General features: G+C 37.3%; 3 protein-coding genes across 4 annotated transcripts; all 3 read left to right on the forward strand.

Moving 5' to 3' along the window:
• Positions 1–1,407: 1,407 nt before the first annotated feature.
• LOC130564694 (P2Y purinoceptor 14-like) lies at positions 1,408–5,936 on the forward strand. 2 transcript variants are annotated; one of them, XM_057351022.1, is made up of 3 exons: positions 1,408–1,471; positions 2,863–3,266; positions 4,569–5,936. In XM_057351022.1, the coding sequence occupies exons 1-3, from the start codon at positions 1,451–1,453 to the stop codon at positions 5,263–5,265; spliced, it is 1,122 nt and encodes a 373-aa protein (XP_057207005.1). In that variant the 5' UTR covers positions 1,408–1,450; the 3' UTR covers positions 5,266–5,936. The 2 variants fall into 2 exon arrangements, with proteins under 2 accessions (XP_057207005.1, XP_057207003.1); XM_057351020.1 differs by lacking the exon at positions 1,408–1,471 and having other exon boundaries at positions 2,560–3,266.
• A 474-nt stretch (positions 5,937–6,410) lies between these two features.
• gpr171 (G protein-coupled receptor 171) lies at positions 6,411–10,241 on the forward strand. Its single transcript, XM_057351028.1, has 2 exons — positions 6,411–6,818; positions 7,956–10,241. The coding sequence occupies exon 2, from the start codon at positions 8,235–8,237 to the stop codon at positions 9,180–9,182; it is 948 nt and encodes a 315-aa protein (XP_057207011.1). The 5' UTR covers positions 6,411–6,818; positions 7,956–8,234; the 3' UTR covers positions 9,183–10,241.
• A 434-nt stretch (positions 10,242–10,675) lies between these two features.
• Positions 10,676–15,575, forward strand: clrn1 (clarin 1). The gene is made up of 3 exons (XM_057351042.1): positions 10,676–11,144; positions 12,694–12,873; positions 14,358–15,575. Exons 1-3 carry the CDS (start codon positions 10,892–10,894, stop codon positions 14,621–14,623), a joined length of 699 nt encoding a protein of 232 aa, XP_057207025.1. The 5' UTR covers positions 10,676–10,891; the 3' UTR covers positions 14,624–15,575.
• The last annotated feature ends 146 nt before the right edge of the window (positions 15,576–15,721 follow it).

The raw sequence follows: 15,721 nt of genomic DNA on the forward strand, positions 1-15,721 counted from the left end.
CAACCACCAGGGGGGCATTCGCTCACGGCAGATTGTTTGGTTACGTATGTAACCTCAGTTCCCTGATGGAGGGAACGAGATGTTGTGTCCTTCTTGCCACAACGCTTCGCCATCCGCTGCAGTGACCGGGAATGCCTCTCAGGTTCTTCAGCCCAAAAGGTGAATGAATGGGCACGCCATCTTCCTTTTCGTACCTGTATGTACGGGGCGGAGACTGGCATGCCACGCCATTCGTCAACTTCATTGGCCTTTAAAAAGTACAATCGGAGATGATAGGTTCTCAAGATCAAACCCCATTCTGTCGGTTTGACACAACGTCGAGAGACCGACAGAAATGGAATTAAGGATTTCAAAGGGTACAGTTGATTGAAACTTTGCTCCACCATGATTCTTTACACATATTCTTTACATTCTTTGCATGTGTTATATGTATGTATGCCTGTCCTGTCCTCACTTTCTGTCTGTTGTCCATCATATTGTGTAGGCCTAATCCTATCCTTGCTAGCCTGCCCTAAATGGTAAAATGGTCTGGTATTGTGTTATTTTATCGGTGTGTTGCCCAGGGTTTCCTGGACGCCATGTTGGATTTCTTGTGTCTCTTGATTTAATAAGCATTTGTGTTGCGTTTAGATCCAGCTCATCTTGTCTGCATCATTACAGCTTGACAATGGCCCCCCCTTGTGGGCACGGGGCGATGACGCAGAGGGGCACTTCAAGAAACAGTTGCTTGGTCCCGTACACCCTTCATCCCTTCAAAGCTCTCACTCCAGAAAGAGGGTAAACCCTTCGAAGGGATTTGGGTATAGGGATGAGCCCTTCAAAATTGCAATGCACCTCTGGTGTTTTGTTGGTTCCCATTCCCCAGATACTGTAAAATGAAAGTTCTGCCATCATTTATTCACTCTCAAGTCATTCTAAACCTGTTTGACTTTGACTCCCATTGACTTCCATTGTATGGACACAAAACTATTGAGACATTTCTCAAAATATCTCCTTTTGTGTTCCACGGATAAAAGAGTCATACAGGTTTTGAACAACATGATAAATAAATTCTCATATTAATAAATGTAATAATAATACATTTATAAAAACATATTTTTATTTTTTGGTGACGCCCTATGAGTATATAAAATGCAAAACCACACTCACATGTTATGTTTTGTTGTTGCATCTAAGATGACAAAATGGAAAAAATTTGACTTGCAAATTACTGCATAAATAAAATTATAAAAACAGTTTTGCAAATATTTATGTACTGTATATGCTCGGGTCTTCTTTATCCACCACAAAATCAGCACCTCTTAAACCCCTAGCCCCTTTTGGCATTTCTTCTCATACTTTCGCAGAGTAATCGCACATGCATAATTTCCTCTTTGCTTGAGCATGCATAAGGAAGTTGATGTGAATGATAAGGGCAGACAGCTACATCAAGGCACACTGGACAGATTGAATGGGTACAAGTGGATTTCAGGTGAGTTAAATATGATCATCTTACAGAGACAGTACATCTAATTTTCACAGAACACCTTGTGCTGATGTTATATGAGTTCATTAACTCTGAGAAACACAGTAAGAAACGGCTGAAACGTCACAGTTAACTGAGCTAGAATAGACCAGGGTGGACAATGAAGCTCACTTCTACTTGAGAAGTAAAAGGTTTGTCTCATGTTGAGCATGCACCAGAGCTGTAAAGACTTATTACTTGATCATAAATTAATGTAGCTAATGGAAACATTATGTCTATAGTTCTCTCACATCAGCCTTATACATGACAAAATGTTAAATTATTAACAAAATATTACATGCTCGCTCATGTGCACATCGTAAAAAAAACTCAGAAAGCCAGTATAAAAAAATATCAGCATTGCTCTTAAACATTTTGTGTACTGTATGACTTACAAACTTCATGCGTGTTAAAATTATGTTCGATATTCGTGTTAAAATAATGTTCAATATTCATGCTGTCATTTTAAAACTAGGCTTAAAACTTATTTCTTCAGAGTGGCTTTTAATACCTAAGCGATTTTGTGATATTCCTGTGTTTATTTTATGTATTTAATTGTTTTCTAGTCTATTTATTTTGTTGTATTTTTATACTTTTTGTCTTTATTGTATTGTTTTGCTCTTATTGGAAAGCACTTTGGTCACCTTGAGTGTTGTAAAGAGCTTTATAAATATATGAGATTGTCATGTCATCGTGGCAATCCAGCTGTAATGTTGCATACAACTTTACAAAGATAAGATTGGTAAGGGCTGCCTAATATATCAAAATGGTCGAAATACAGATGGTTACAGATTAATGATATTATAGTTAAAGGTTTAGGTGAATACAGATACAAAGAAAGCATGGTCTGATGTGCAGAAGATGACTGACGGTCAAAAAGATCGTGAAACACATTGGTTAGATAATTCTCAGTTTTTAAATAATATAGTTCAATTGCATATCATATCGCATATTGTATATCAAAATATTTATTAACCTATCCAATTTCCTTCAAATATCGTACAGCCCATAGGCTGGTAAATGATTACTAAATTAATGTTGTTAATGTGGCAACACAATATATATTTTTGTACTTATGTTAACACATTTGTCAGTACTATAGCATAAACTCAATGTTTTCTTTTTAAATGATAAACAGATGAGTTAAAACTGCCTTTAGTGAATTTTGCACTGTACCCAGAATATTCTTTTAACGGGGCCATTGTGAACAGACTAAACCTTTGTTCAGAGAATGTCACTGTTATTTATGCGTCACTATAAACTTGATGACATTACTTTTTGTCTTTGTTTACCCATTTGTACATCACTTAAAATGTAGTAGTCCAACTTGCGTTAATAACTCTTTTGTTTATGTACAGATGGAGTCACCAATTCTGAGAACATCAGAGTCTCTAAGCACCGCTGCAACGGATGACATGAAAATGCAGAACATGACAAACTCATGTGAATTTTCTAAGGTCCCAACTCACCCAGTCTTCATATTTGCATACTCACTAGTGTTTCTCATCAGTCTGGTGCTGAATTGCGTCACAATGCGGGTGTATTTTTGTACCAATCACCGCGTCCAATCCAGTGTCACGGTTTACATGAAGAATCTAGCCGCGGCTGACTTCTTCCTTTGTCTTTGCTTACCCTTGCGCATTGCTAACTATGCCACGCATTCAGTGACACTGCGCAATGTTTATTGCAGCTTTGGAGCGACGGCCTTCTATTTAAACATGTACGCAAGCATTCTCTTCATGGACTTTATTGCTGCAAACAGGTAACCATCTCGTGCTAAATCCCAGTTGTATGACCTACTTGTTATCATTTGGGTTTAGCAGTACAGGAAATGTGCTCTTGTGGTTGTGTCCATCCAACCAGATGTCAGTCACATAACCTTCATGTGTATGACATTTTCTGTTGAAAAAAGAAATTATTCAAAGCAAAACATTTTTTGGTGCCTGAACGTTTGGGGTTGATGTAACTCAATAATATAAGAGAGGTAAAGTAATGTAAAGACATTTAAAAATATAAAACATTAAACTGACCCTTACAGAACAGACACACGAAATTCACATGTGCAAAAAACACATGTGATCACATGTGAAATGTGTGTTTTTGGAACATTTTGGTGTGAATTCCATGTGAATTCCCATGTGAAACCCATGGGATAACATGTAAAAATCCATGGGATAACATATGCGACATGTCTCCACATGTGATCACATGTTCTTCACGTCACCACATGTTGCACATGTCATCCCATGGGTTTTTACATGTTATCCCATGGGTTTCACGTGGGAATTCACATAGAATTCACACCAAAATGTTCCAAAAACACACATTTCACATGTGATCACACGTGTTGTTTTGCACATGTTAAACACATGTTGTATACATGTGATCACATGCGAAAAACATGTAAAAAACATGTGAAATTCATGTGTCTTTTCTGTAAGGGAAATGACTCCCCTGCTGAACAAAAAACAATAGAAGCCATCAGAAATATTGTAACGGTTTCCATTAAAATACCCTTATGAACCATTAGCTTTTCCATTAAAACCATTAACAATTTATTTCTGTAGCATGTTTTGCGCATTATTCCAATAGGATTTAACATTTTAGCAATAGAATCCATCACATGCCAGTAGACGCCATTATAGTTTCCATTAAAACCAATACAATTCATATACATTATAAATACATTATAACCATTAAAGGGACAGTTCACCAAAAAATGAAAATTCTGCCATCATTTACTCACACTCAGGTTGTTTCAAATTTCTTTGTTCTGATCAACACAAAGAAATATATCTGGAAGAATGTCAGTAACCAAACAGATTTATCCCCCATTAACTGCCATAGCAGGGAAAATAATCTGAGAACAATCTGAGGGTAGTAAATGATGACAGAATTTTCTTTTCTGGGTGAACTATCCCTTTGCTGTAAATCCATTACATTTTCTATTGTGTTTTGGGCAGATTTCTATTTTGTTTTTTTTCACCAGGGTCATGAAGTAAATTTTATTATTCTTATAAACTACAGTGCATCAAAAATTGTAACATTTATTTTCTCACCTCAGGTACCTGAAAATTGCCCGGCCATTGGAGACTCACGCTCTTCAGATGGTTCGTACCGCACGTCACATTTCCATATCAACTTGGCTCTCCTTGTTAGCCATGGCTTCCATCTACCTAGTCATATTTCTCCAGACGTCTTGGAGTCACAATGAAAATGCCAAGGGATTCGGCTGTGAATCTTTACACAGTGCCAAGGTCAAGTTGGTCTACAAAATCACTCACACTGTCTCCATGTTGCTCTTCATTTTTGTGCTGGTTTCTCTGATACTTCTCTACTGGGGGACTTTAAAAAAGATCAGGCAAGTTCAGCTGTCCACACAGACCACATCTAATAGCCGTAAGTTTAACAAGTCAAAGCGTAACATGCTGGTTCTAGTGGTTATTTTTTGCGTGTGCTTTGTGCCGTATCATCTGGTGAGGCTTCCTTACGCATTCATCAAACCCCATTTGAAAGACTGCACAGCCCAGGCGTTTTACATCTTAAAGGAGCTGACTGTGTTGCTTTCAGTGCTAAATGCTTGTTTGGATCCGCTCATTTATTTTATCTTCTGCAAGGCCTTCAGAGCCCAGCTGAGTCTCGGTAAAAAGACAGAATCGTTGGCATCCAATAAAGATCAAGGACCGCAAAGGCGAATGAGCAACATGTTGAGCTACATTGAGACCAAGGTATCCACGTTAAGACACGAAAGTGTCATTTAGGCTAGCATTTTGACTTAATAGACTACAATGTCATGAAATGTGATTGATAAAATCAAAATATAATCAAAATCAGAGCAAGAAATGAATGTGTAAAGGATTTACTGTACCTGCTGATACCGTAGCATTAAACGTCAGCTCGACTGACCATTTACCTCAACTTCAACTTTGATAAAACAGGTATGAGTTTCTATTCACCAGTTAAAAAACTGGGACTGTGAACATATACATATTTTTAATTTCAAGTTGTAATATTGTTATCATTATGTATTATGGCATAGAAATATATGGTTAATTTTTTGGCATTCATGTAAAACTCTGTTTCTGTCCTGTTTCTGAACTGAACAAAGCTCGACATCTCATATTTTTAACTGATGGACCGTTTCCGTGTAATCTACTGCATTCTCCCTATACCTCTAACTTTCAAACAGTTTTGTTCAGTTGTTTTATGTAGACCCGTCTAAATCTCTTTGAGTTGGAACTGTATGTTCATAGCAGCACGACTGCATGCGGTCAGTTATTGCTTCAACAACACTCATATCCTGTATTTGTTTTCTCAGATTAAACCACAAAAAATCATAAAACAATACAAATAAAATCTCTTTCACTTCTTGTTGCACTGGTAAATGTGCATAGAAGGGAACTTCTGCAAGAATAACAGTTGCACCAGGTTGTTTTATTGTGGTCACAAACTTCAAAAGACTAAGCACAACTTACCTAGCTTGCCCACGTTTTCTTAATAAACACGTGTACACGTTTCTTTGTATATATTTTCCATTTTGTAAGACTGCACAAGAAAAATAGAAGGGTAGAATTTTGTGATCATACATGATGTAATGAACATTCTGTGAAAATATAACCGTAATATCTTTAATACTGCCTGAGTAAGGCCATGTCAAAGATTGAAATAATAGTGAAATTAATAGTTGAAATCAAACTCATGACTAAAAGACTTCACGTCGTGCAATGTGGTGCAGCTTTGTAACCGTATGCACGTTTTCATTATGCATGCAACAAGGAAACAGCAGGGGTGTGTGAAGATGTCATTTGGGATTTCTAACCACAGTTCGCTGATAAATGTTTTCTTGCTGGGTTACAGAATGCCTCCTGCACTGAGGGCTTGCGTGCCAATGATGATGCTTTGCCTATTTATGCTTTGTGAAATAGTGGAAGATTGCTACTAAAATAACAGCTTCTGTCTTTAGCACAATGAACTGATACCAACCTGTCAGATCAGGAAATGATAGCCCAGCAAGCACATGCAAACTAGAGAAAAGGATGTGTGGTTCGTGGTTGTCTACATGCAGTAAATTCAGAATGTTTGCATTTCCGCTGCGTCATACGGGCAGTGCATGCTTTTCCTCCACTGTCGGATTTAATTAAGACCAAACCCAAAGAAAAGAGGAAACAGGATATGTGAGATTGTTAAAACTCTGAATTTTCTCAGTAGCTGTAGTTTGGATTTCTAAACCTGTCAAAGCTAGCTGGCTGAAAAGACTTCACATGCTGCATATCTGACATCCGACTGTGAGACGGTGCGGTCTCCCTGTCTGAAGGTAATATCAAACACCACATGCCGGTTTCTTTTTGTCCTTTTTTAGATGTTTTTTGTAAACCAATAGCAAATTGAAAAAAATAAACTAGGTTTACATTCCTTTTTGGAGGAAGCCCACCCTCGATTTCCTCCCTGATGTACTTAGAAGGCTTAAATTGTTCACATTAAGTTTGCGATGGTTTGTTTGTTTTGGAAGATCGATGTACTCGATGTAACAAAGAATCCTCAAGGGGATAGTTCAGAAGTAAATTCTGTCATCATTTACTCATCCTCATGTCATTCGAAACCTGTAAACGATTCTTTCTTCTTTGACATAACACAAAATATATTTTGACACATTTTTTGTTTTATTTCGTATACATACAATGGAAGTCAAAGGGGGTCAATGTTGTTTGGTTACCAACGTTCTTCAGAATATCTTTTGTGTTCTGCAGAAGAAAGAAAGTCAGACAGGTTTCGAATTATATATTATTTGCTGCATAAATTGCGTTTCTACATACAAATTTACAGTATACAAGTTTCCTTTTAGGGGGGAATATACTGACCACGTAATCGTGTCACTTCTCTAAAACTGTGCTAATGTGTGCACAAATGTCGGTGTGGATCAGTTTGAGAACCATACACATTTACACATTTATTTTTGGATATTGATTATAATTTGTTTTAGTACTGAAGGACAATTCAGACAATTTGCAATATGGGCTTCTTTAAATAATACAAACATTTATTATGATTATTATGATATATAAAAGTGATTATGATGTATTAGACATATATTACATATGTATTTGCACTAATATTATGATCTAATAACATATCCAATATTGAGGTTTTTACTCCCAGTCACCCCCAGTCTCTTATGCCAGATTTGCAACACATAGGTTAACGGTTAGGATTAGGAATCGTTTTAGGTTCAGTTGCATATAACTATAGTTATTGCTATAGTAATTACATGTAATGTGTATTAAAGAAGCTTTAAAATAAAGTGTTACCCAGCCTAAAAGTTTAGGCTTTTATAGCCTAAAGGTTTATAGCTTTACAACACTACATATATATTAAAACTCACATAAATATCATTTGTTTGCTTGCGGTAAATTGAATTTAATGTTCATAATTTTCTCTTTCTGCCTCTTTACAGGATTTCTACATGAGAATATCTCTCTATATGGTGACAGCTTTGAGCCGGAAAATGTTCTCGTGCATGTACACAGAGGATTTACCACTTCCTCTCTTTACACTTTATTGACTTTCTGGTAAGGTGAAAATCAGCCAGAACTCTGTGAAATGGTACTCGCTGGTCTGACAGGAGATAAAACATAGTTACAACAAGAACTGAACCGTATTAGATCGACTTCATTTTTAAGGGCTTGGATACATTGATCAAGTACAACTACGGGCCTACTGTCTCAATGCAAAAATGGAGAATCCAGATAATACCTGCGTGGTCAACGACAACATGGTACCCTTCGCCACACTTTACATCATCATCTTTCTGATTGGCGTGGCCACTAGCCTGGTGGCACTATGGGCCTTCACCACAAGCCAAAGTATTAAAAAGTGCATCAACGTTTACCTGATCAACCTTCTAACGTCTGACTTTCTCCTCATGCTGGCCCTACCCGTCAAGATCGCAAAGGATCTGGGCAACGAGTCGAAAAGTTTGATCATCTTCCACTGCCAAGTGAGCGGGCCGCTCATCTACATCAACTTGTACGCTTCTATCATCTTTTTGTCATTTGTCAGCGTTCAGCGGTATCTCCAAATAACCCACAGCTCAAAACTTCTCCGACTGCAGGAGGTGGGTTTCGCGGTGTTGATGTCAGTAGTGGTCTGGTTCCTCGTGCTCTTCATAAATGTGCCCAACATGGCAATAACCATCAAAGCCAACATTACAAACATACATGGGCTGACCTGTTCTGATTTAAAAACTGACATAGGGAAGCACTGGCACACATTGTCCGTGTTCCTGGGGACGGCCATCTTTTTCAACGCCTCTGCGGCTGTGATTCTGTCCAACGGCCTGGTGTTGAAACGGCTCTGGGGTCGACGTGAATCTGACCCAGAGGGCCAAGCAAGCGCCCATCATGCCTTTAGAAACATTGCACTGGTGACCTTGGCGTACGTGATAAGCTTCGTGCCATACCATGCGGTGCGGATGCCGTACACTTTTACACAGATAGATGTGATCAACGATTGTGGATTGAAGAAGAGTCTGTTCTTGGCTAAGGAGTCTACTCTACTTCTCGCCATCTTGCACATGTGCTTTGATCCGCTGCTGTATTTCGTCATTTGTCGTGCATTTAGACATCAGATCACGAAAACCTTCTCAAGGAGACGCAGTGTTCCAGATGCTAACCAAGAATAAATATTTGCATTAAAGTATTAAGGGAAGGAAAGTTTTGGACCAAGTATCACAGAGATATCTTTCTTTTAATTAGATATAAGAGATGGGACAATTTTTTTAGACAACTATGGTTTGGTAATACATATATCAAGAAAGGAAGGAGCATGTAGCCTATAAAAGACTGTAATACTCGATCAAATTGTGCAAATATGTGGGAAACATGGTAACTGAGAGGACATGATCAATATTTTACCGTATGAAAAGCTTTGGTCACAGTGCAAAAGAAAACATTAAACACAGGCATAAAATGACAACAAATGCACAAACTGCTATAAGTTGAATTTGGTAAGCAAGCAAGGACTACTGAGTGAACGTTACATCACCTAATTAATATTCATGAGTCATTCTAGCATAAGGCTACAGAGGATGGATGATATAATGTTGCTCAGGTGTAGTTGCTCTGTATAGTTATTTACTGTAGTGACATTTTGTATCTTATTTATGTAAGAAACAAGTATAGAGTTGAAATTTATTTGTATAAATTGTACAATTTCAATTTAAAACATTGTACTGTTAAACATTTTACCACAGTTATTTCAGTGTTATTTGTATGAATTTCCTTTTTATTGATAACCATTTTAGTTGGTATTTGGCTTGCTTCATTATTTCCAGAAATGAGTGAATAAGAGGTCATTTGTGCTTATATCGGGTCACAAATCTCTGTGAGTCACCGTCTGTGATGCTATGACTGTTTTTGTCTTTGACACCCACTGGCCATTATTCATCACCATGGGTCTACACCTCAGTCACTGTCTGCTGAGCTAGGAAATTATTTCTCATGTCATAACTTGGATTTTCCCTTTGAAAAATGTATCTTTTTCACTTTTTAAAAGCAGATTGTTGTAATAATATTTATGCTAAGCTATTTAACTGGATTTGTTTTTTGTATCCATTTTCACACTGTAATGTCATGGGACACGTTGTTTTAAACTTTACCATTTCTGAAACAATGGTGGGATATTTCTGTGTTACTTTTGTCATTGCCTTACAGTATTTAAATACAGATATGTGGTGAAATTCCTTTTTGAAATGTATTTCCATTTCTTTAACACACGCTAGTCGCAAAATTGAAAACTTAGTTATTCCAACCGTTCTACACCATACAAACTTTGATAATAACTTTAGATTTTCAACATACAGTATAAAAATTTATTTTATTACAAGCATTATTATTATTCAGTTATTCAAGCATTGCCGCTCTACCTACCGATGCTGCGTTGTTTTATTATTAGAAGCTTGACGCAATAATCAAACGTCACGCCACTTTACGCACAATAAACTCCATATTAAAAATTAGAGCAGTGAAATTGCTTTTCTGAATGCAGAGAGTCAAACCAGTAACCAATCGCAATAAAGGTCACATCCCCTGACCGCTGGTGCGAGAAATTCAACCCTGTTACCTGGAGACGCAGTACAGTGAAAGCCATCCGGTGTAATTCTATCCAGAGGAGACATTGCCAGGAACAGTCTTACTCTCCCAATATGTGCTATACAACATTATGGATCATTTTATAATATCCGTGTTTTCAGCATTGAAGATAAATCCACAATTGCACAATGCGTTTTATCACACTGGATAACTGGAAGACTGCCGTTTTGTGCGTAAACATTTGGACATCTGTTGGATACCGAGCAGGTTTTTAGGGGCTCTTGTTGCCCTGTCAAACATAATGTCTAGTAGACAAAAGAAAATCATTTTCTCTGTGGCTGGTGTTCTTTGCTTTGGCTGTGTGCTGGTCGTGGCGGCTGCGATGGGAACTCAGTTTTGGATAAAGGCAACTGTTCTGTGCAAAACGGGCGCACAGATCGTCAATGCAACGGGATCGGAGCTGGAGAAATTCGTCGGAAGGGCGAACTACGGACTCTTCCATGGCCATGGGATGAAACAGTGTGGTCTGGGTGACAGACCCTTTTATTTCTCTTGTAAGTAGAACTTTACGAAGGTGTTAAAAGCAAAACCAAGGTTAAGATTTAATGTATTATTCAAACCACATTATTACAATCTACGAAAAGACGCTAATTTTTAAGTAGCCCAATAAAATGCAAAACCAAGCTGCATTTATTTTAAAGATACAACAACACAAAGAAAATATTTTACAAACAATATAAAATGTACATTTGTTTCAAATGCTTGAATAGTAGGCTACAGCATTGTTTCATATGAAGAATAAAAGTGTTGGTACACTTTTATGTTTTAAATCTTAAACATGGCACAATTTTGTAACGAATGCACTATCTCTTGAAAAATCACATTGGGACCAACTGCCCAAATACTTTTTAGAATCAATGGTCTTGTAAAGTCTGTTAAAATGTGGTGCTATCAATTTTATTTTTACACAGTCTGTTGTGTGTTGGGTTAGGATGGAGTTGTTAGTGGAGTAGTGTCATTCCAGGTCCTTTGAATTTTATGACAGCTTCAAGAACATTTTTTACTAATGAGGACTGAAACAGGGCCAGATATTAGAGCTGCACATTTTAGAAAACAAAGGAATATTATCACCGTCTGTCCGTTTGCACTCACAAAGTATGCATGAAAATTGAGGACAAATATGAACAGAGATTATTCTTTCAGACATGCAGTTAAAGTGTCAACTGTAAAAGCTGTAGTTTTGCAGCAGGTTTGCCAGTAACTTACTGTAGATTTCATTTACAATTTTGTTTTAAACATAAACTTACCTATTTCTTATATTTTCTTTCATGAAACAAGATTAAATATCTTAGGACACTTTTCTTGTTGTGTAAATGTTTCGTAATTTAAGAAGTTTTAAATATTTTTACTAGAAAACAAGACAAAAATGCTTAGTGTAATGCAGTGTAATGCCAGTAATGAGACCAGTCTCTTCTTGCTCATTTTGAATCTCAATAGTCAAAGGCCCGGTTTCACAGACGAGGCTTAGCTTAAGCCAGGACTATGCCTTAGTTAAATTAGGATATTTAAGTCGCTTGTTTATTAAAATGCCTTAGATAAACAAATTACTGGTGTGCATCTTGAGACAAAACAATGGCAATGACATGTTTTAAGATACAGTATATTTGGGCAAGTTATTTACAGTTAAGACAGCTCAAACTTTCATTTTAGTCTGGGACTAGTCTAAGCGTTGTCTGTGAAACCAGGCAAACGTGTTTTAATTTTGGTTAAAGTAAAGTTGAACTCAAATTGAAATCAGTACTAATAGGAATTAAATCTACAGTAAGTTGCTGGCAAACCTGCTGTAAAACTACAGCAGAGTTTTACATTGTAAATCTCGGCATTAATTGGCAATAAATTAGTCAATGAGAAATATACTGTAAATGTGAGCAGACTATATGAATACCTGTGATGACATTTTTAATGATACCATCTTTCTCCCGTACAGTGAATGCTGATTCTCAGTTTCCAGATGTTTAAAAGTGTTAATTGCATAATACTGCAATTAATCATACAATTCAAATTTGTTGTGTTGCTCCGTGAAATCTTTTTCTCTCTATTTAGTTTTTCCAGACCTGATAGGTGTGATTCCAGCCAGTCTACATGTAAGCGTGATCCTCTTCTGCTCAGTGCACATCTTGTTCTCCGCCATCTCCTCTACGTTCTTCTTTTACAATGCATTTGGAAGCCCGTATGAGACATTGCATGGACCGCTGGGACTCTACCTCTGGAACATGATAAGCTGTAAGACAAATACACACATTTGCCATCATAATACTTTATTTCATATAGGTTTGCACTCATTCCTTTACTATTATTATTTCATTCATTTTAAAATAGTAGTTACAATCGTGAAAAAGTAGTACAATTGTGAAATATCACAAATAGTTTTTGCAAGTTATGTAGTGACCAAACATCAAAACTTCAAAACATTCAAATCAAACAAATGTTCTTACCATGCCTTTAAAGTCTCTTACTGTACATTCTTGAATCCTGAGGAAGAATTCCGTTCCTGAAGACAGCATGTGATAAAACGTTCGCATAGACATCGACACAAACCGCAGAGTCTTTATTAAAGATGAACCTCTGCAATAACTCACTGTGACTAGCGAGAAATGAAGCTCAGCAATCCTGGGACCAGAGAATTGCGTGATAAATAAATAAAGTGATGGAAATAAATGCGCTTGGTGCAACAAGCCAGATTTCCACTCTATCTCTAGTGTCAGTGTCTCTGTTGTTTATGTACTGATAAAGGATGGCACTTTAATAGGCCATTTGACCTGTCCGCACAATAGAACCATTAAAGACACAAGACAAAAATTCAAGTAGTATCACTTGCAGATCATGTTATATGTGACCCTGGACCATCATCTGAAAGCTGAATGCTTTCCAGGACAATATTTGGCCGAGATACAACTATTTGAAAATCTGGAATCTGAGGGTGCAAAAAAATCAAAATATTTAGAAAATCGCCTTTAAAGTTGTCCATCAGAGGCGCTGTAGCAGGCCACTGCTAAGAAGAAAGTGGATTGTTTTAATGCTCTCTTACCGCTGTAATGACGTTGTGAAGAGTAGATGAACCCGAAAGCTGAAATTCTGAGCTTTACACAGATACCTAACTTGAGTGGGTTATTCCCAAAGAGCGGGCAGGAGCGAGTGAAGTTTGTCGGCGTGTTTCCGGCCATTTTTGTTAGGGATTTTGCTGCATCCACTCACAAAAATAAATTTATGGTGAAATTTACAGAATATCTTCATGGAACATGATCTTTACTTAATACCCTAATGATCATTTTGACCGATACATTGTATTAGCATTGAATGGCTATTGCTACAAACATACTCGTGCTACTTATGACTGGTTTTGTTTTTGTGTGTCACGTATATGAAAAGTGTGCTTATTGAATCGTGAAGCTTTGTAATTATTACCCCTATTCTTAATATATTCATCTTTATAGAAAGTAATAAACAAAATAATCAAAAACGAATAGCCAACAATTAGGTTATACTGTATATTGAAATAATGCATTATATTGTCAGTTCCTAAAAAATTAAAGCCATAGTTTAAAGTGATTGTAGCTAAGGGGCGTTGTTAGACACGATGATAAGTGTCAATTCTTTAAAAGAGGTTTGTGATAGAAGCAAGAATAAACAAAGGTTACTTGTGGGCTTTACAGTAAGAAGTCACAACCGCCTCAAAATATCAGATCATCCCTTTCTGTTCTGACCAGGTTTCTGCAGCTGTTTGGTCCTCATCCTCTTCGCCTCCGAGGTCAAGTTCCACCACCTAACAGAGACCGTCACCAACTTCAACGAGGGCAGCTTTGTCTACAAGATGCAAAGCGAATGGTACGACAAGTCCTTCTGGCTCATCTTTCTCACCTTCCTCACTCACGGTCTCAACATTTTGCTCATCCGCCTGGCGGGGATCCATTTCCCCTTTCAGGAGGCCAAAGAATCCGAAGCAACCACAGGAGCTTCAGATCTCATGTACTGACCGGCCCTTTGTTCTGCTTCCTCCCCTGCACACGACATCCTACCGCGGCGACAAAGACGTCTCAATAGGAGTCTTACGAACGTCAGCGTCGGTTGTGCCGTTGTGTTTACATGTGAATTGGCAAGGCACATATGAGACTCTTATGTTGTGTCTTTCCCCCATTCAAACGACAGGACTGAACTTGGAGATGTGTGAGGGGACACAGTGGGGACTCTGTCAATCACTCAAACAATTAAGGGCCGCAATGACAAATGGCTGTTGAAAACACTGTGTAGTTTCCAGTCGCACTGGGACAATACTGATTTTTTTCCGTTTGTACATTTTATAATCCAGTTGTGAGACAAAGAGAAGTGACAATTGGCAATTATACAGTGGCCCTTAAAAATGTATGAATGTCATAGCGAGATCAAAACAAGTGGCATAAAATATTGATAGTATTTTACACAAAGAAGTGTGTTTGGTTTTATTAATGTTACAGATCAAAATGAAGATAAAATGCATTTCGACGCCTTCAGGATGTCAAAAATTGATGCAAAATTTCCCAGACGCAGAAAAGTTAGTCCTGAGAAAATGTGTTGACAAGTGGCACTTTGATGTGGTTTGATATTGTTATTCTGATGACAATCATACATTTATAAAGTGGCTTGATTGTTAAAATATGTTTAGGGCCTCTAATATTCATATTTCAGTAAAAAACTGAATAAGAAACTTTCAAATGTTTTTCAACATTTTATATCCTACAGTATATACTGTACAACGAACCAAGGCTTTAGTATCAGACAGACGTAACACAGACCTAAATAATAAACTTTTAAATGTATTTGTAAACACATAGGGGCGGTTTCCCCAACAGGGGAAGCATTGGAAGAATGCTTATAACCAAACAGATCTCAACCCTCATTGACTCCCATAGTAGGAAAAAAACAATGGTAGACAAAAGTGCCCCAGAACTGTTTGCTGTCCTATATTCTTCAAAATGTCTTATTTTGTGTTCAACAGAACAAAAACAATGATAAAGTACTTTTTCCTACTATGGGAGTCAATGGGGGTTGAGATCTGTTTGGTTATAAGCATTCTTCCAAATATCTTTCTCTGTGT

Source organism: Triplophysa rosa, linkage group LG14 (assembly GCF_024868665.1).
Source record: "Triplophysa rosa linkage group LG14, Trosa_1v2, whole genome shotgun sequence".
NCBI lineage: Eukaryota > Metazoa > Chordata > Actinopteri > Cypriniformes > Nemacheilidae > Triplophysa > Triplophysa rosa.

Bases quoted from the DNA above. Each gene is read 5' to 3' on its own strand.
- gpr171 (XM_057351028.1), top strand. From the start codon at position 8,235: ATGGAGAATCCAGATAATACCTGCGTGGTCAACGACAACATGGTACCC.
- LOC130564694 (XM_057351020.1), top strand. From the start codon at position 2,770: ATGACATTACTTTTTGTCTTTGTTTACCCATTTGTACATCACTTAAAA. The intron at 3,267-4,568 runs GTAACCATCTCG...TTCTCACCTCAG, and splicing joins GACTTTATTGCTGCAAACAG to GTACCTGAAAATTGCCCGGC.
- clrn1 (XM_057351042.1), top strand. From the start codon at position 10,892: ATGTCTAGTAGACAAAAGAAAATCATTTTCTCTGTGGCTGGTGTTCTT. The intron at 11,145-12,693 runs GTAAGTAGAACT...CTCTCTATTTAG, and splicing joins CAGACCCTTTTATTTCTCTT to TTTTTCCAGACCTGATAGGT. The intron at 12,874-14,357 runs GTAAGACAAATA...TGTTCTGACCAG, and splicing joins CCTCTGGAACATGATAAGCT to GTTTCTGCAGCTGTTTGGTC.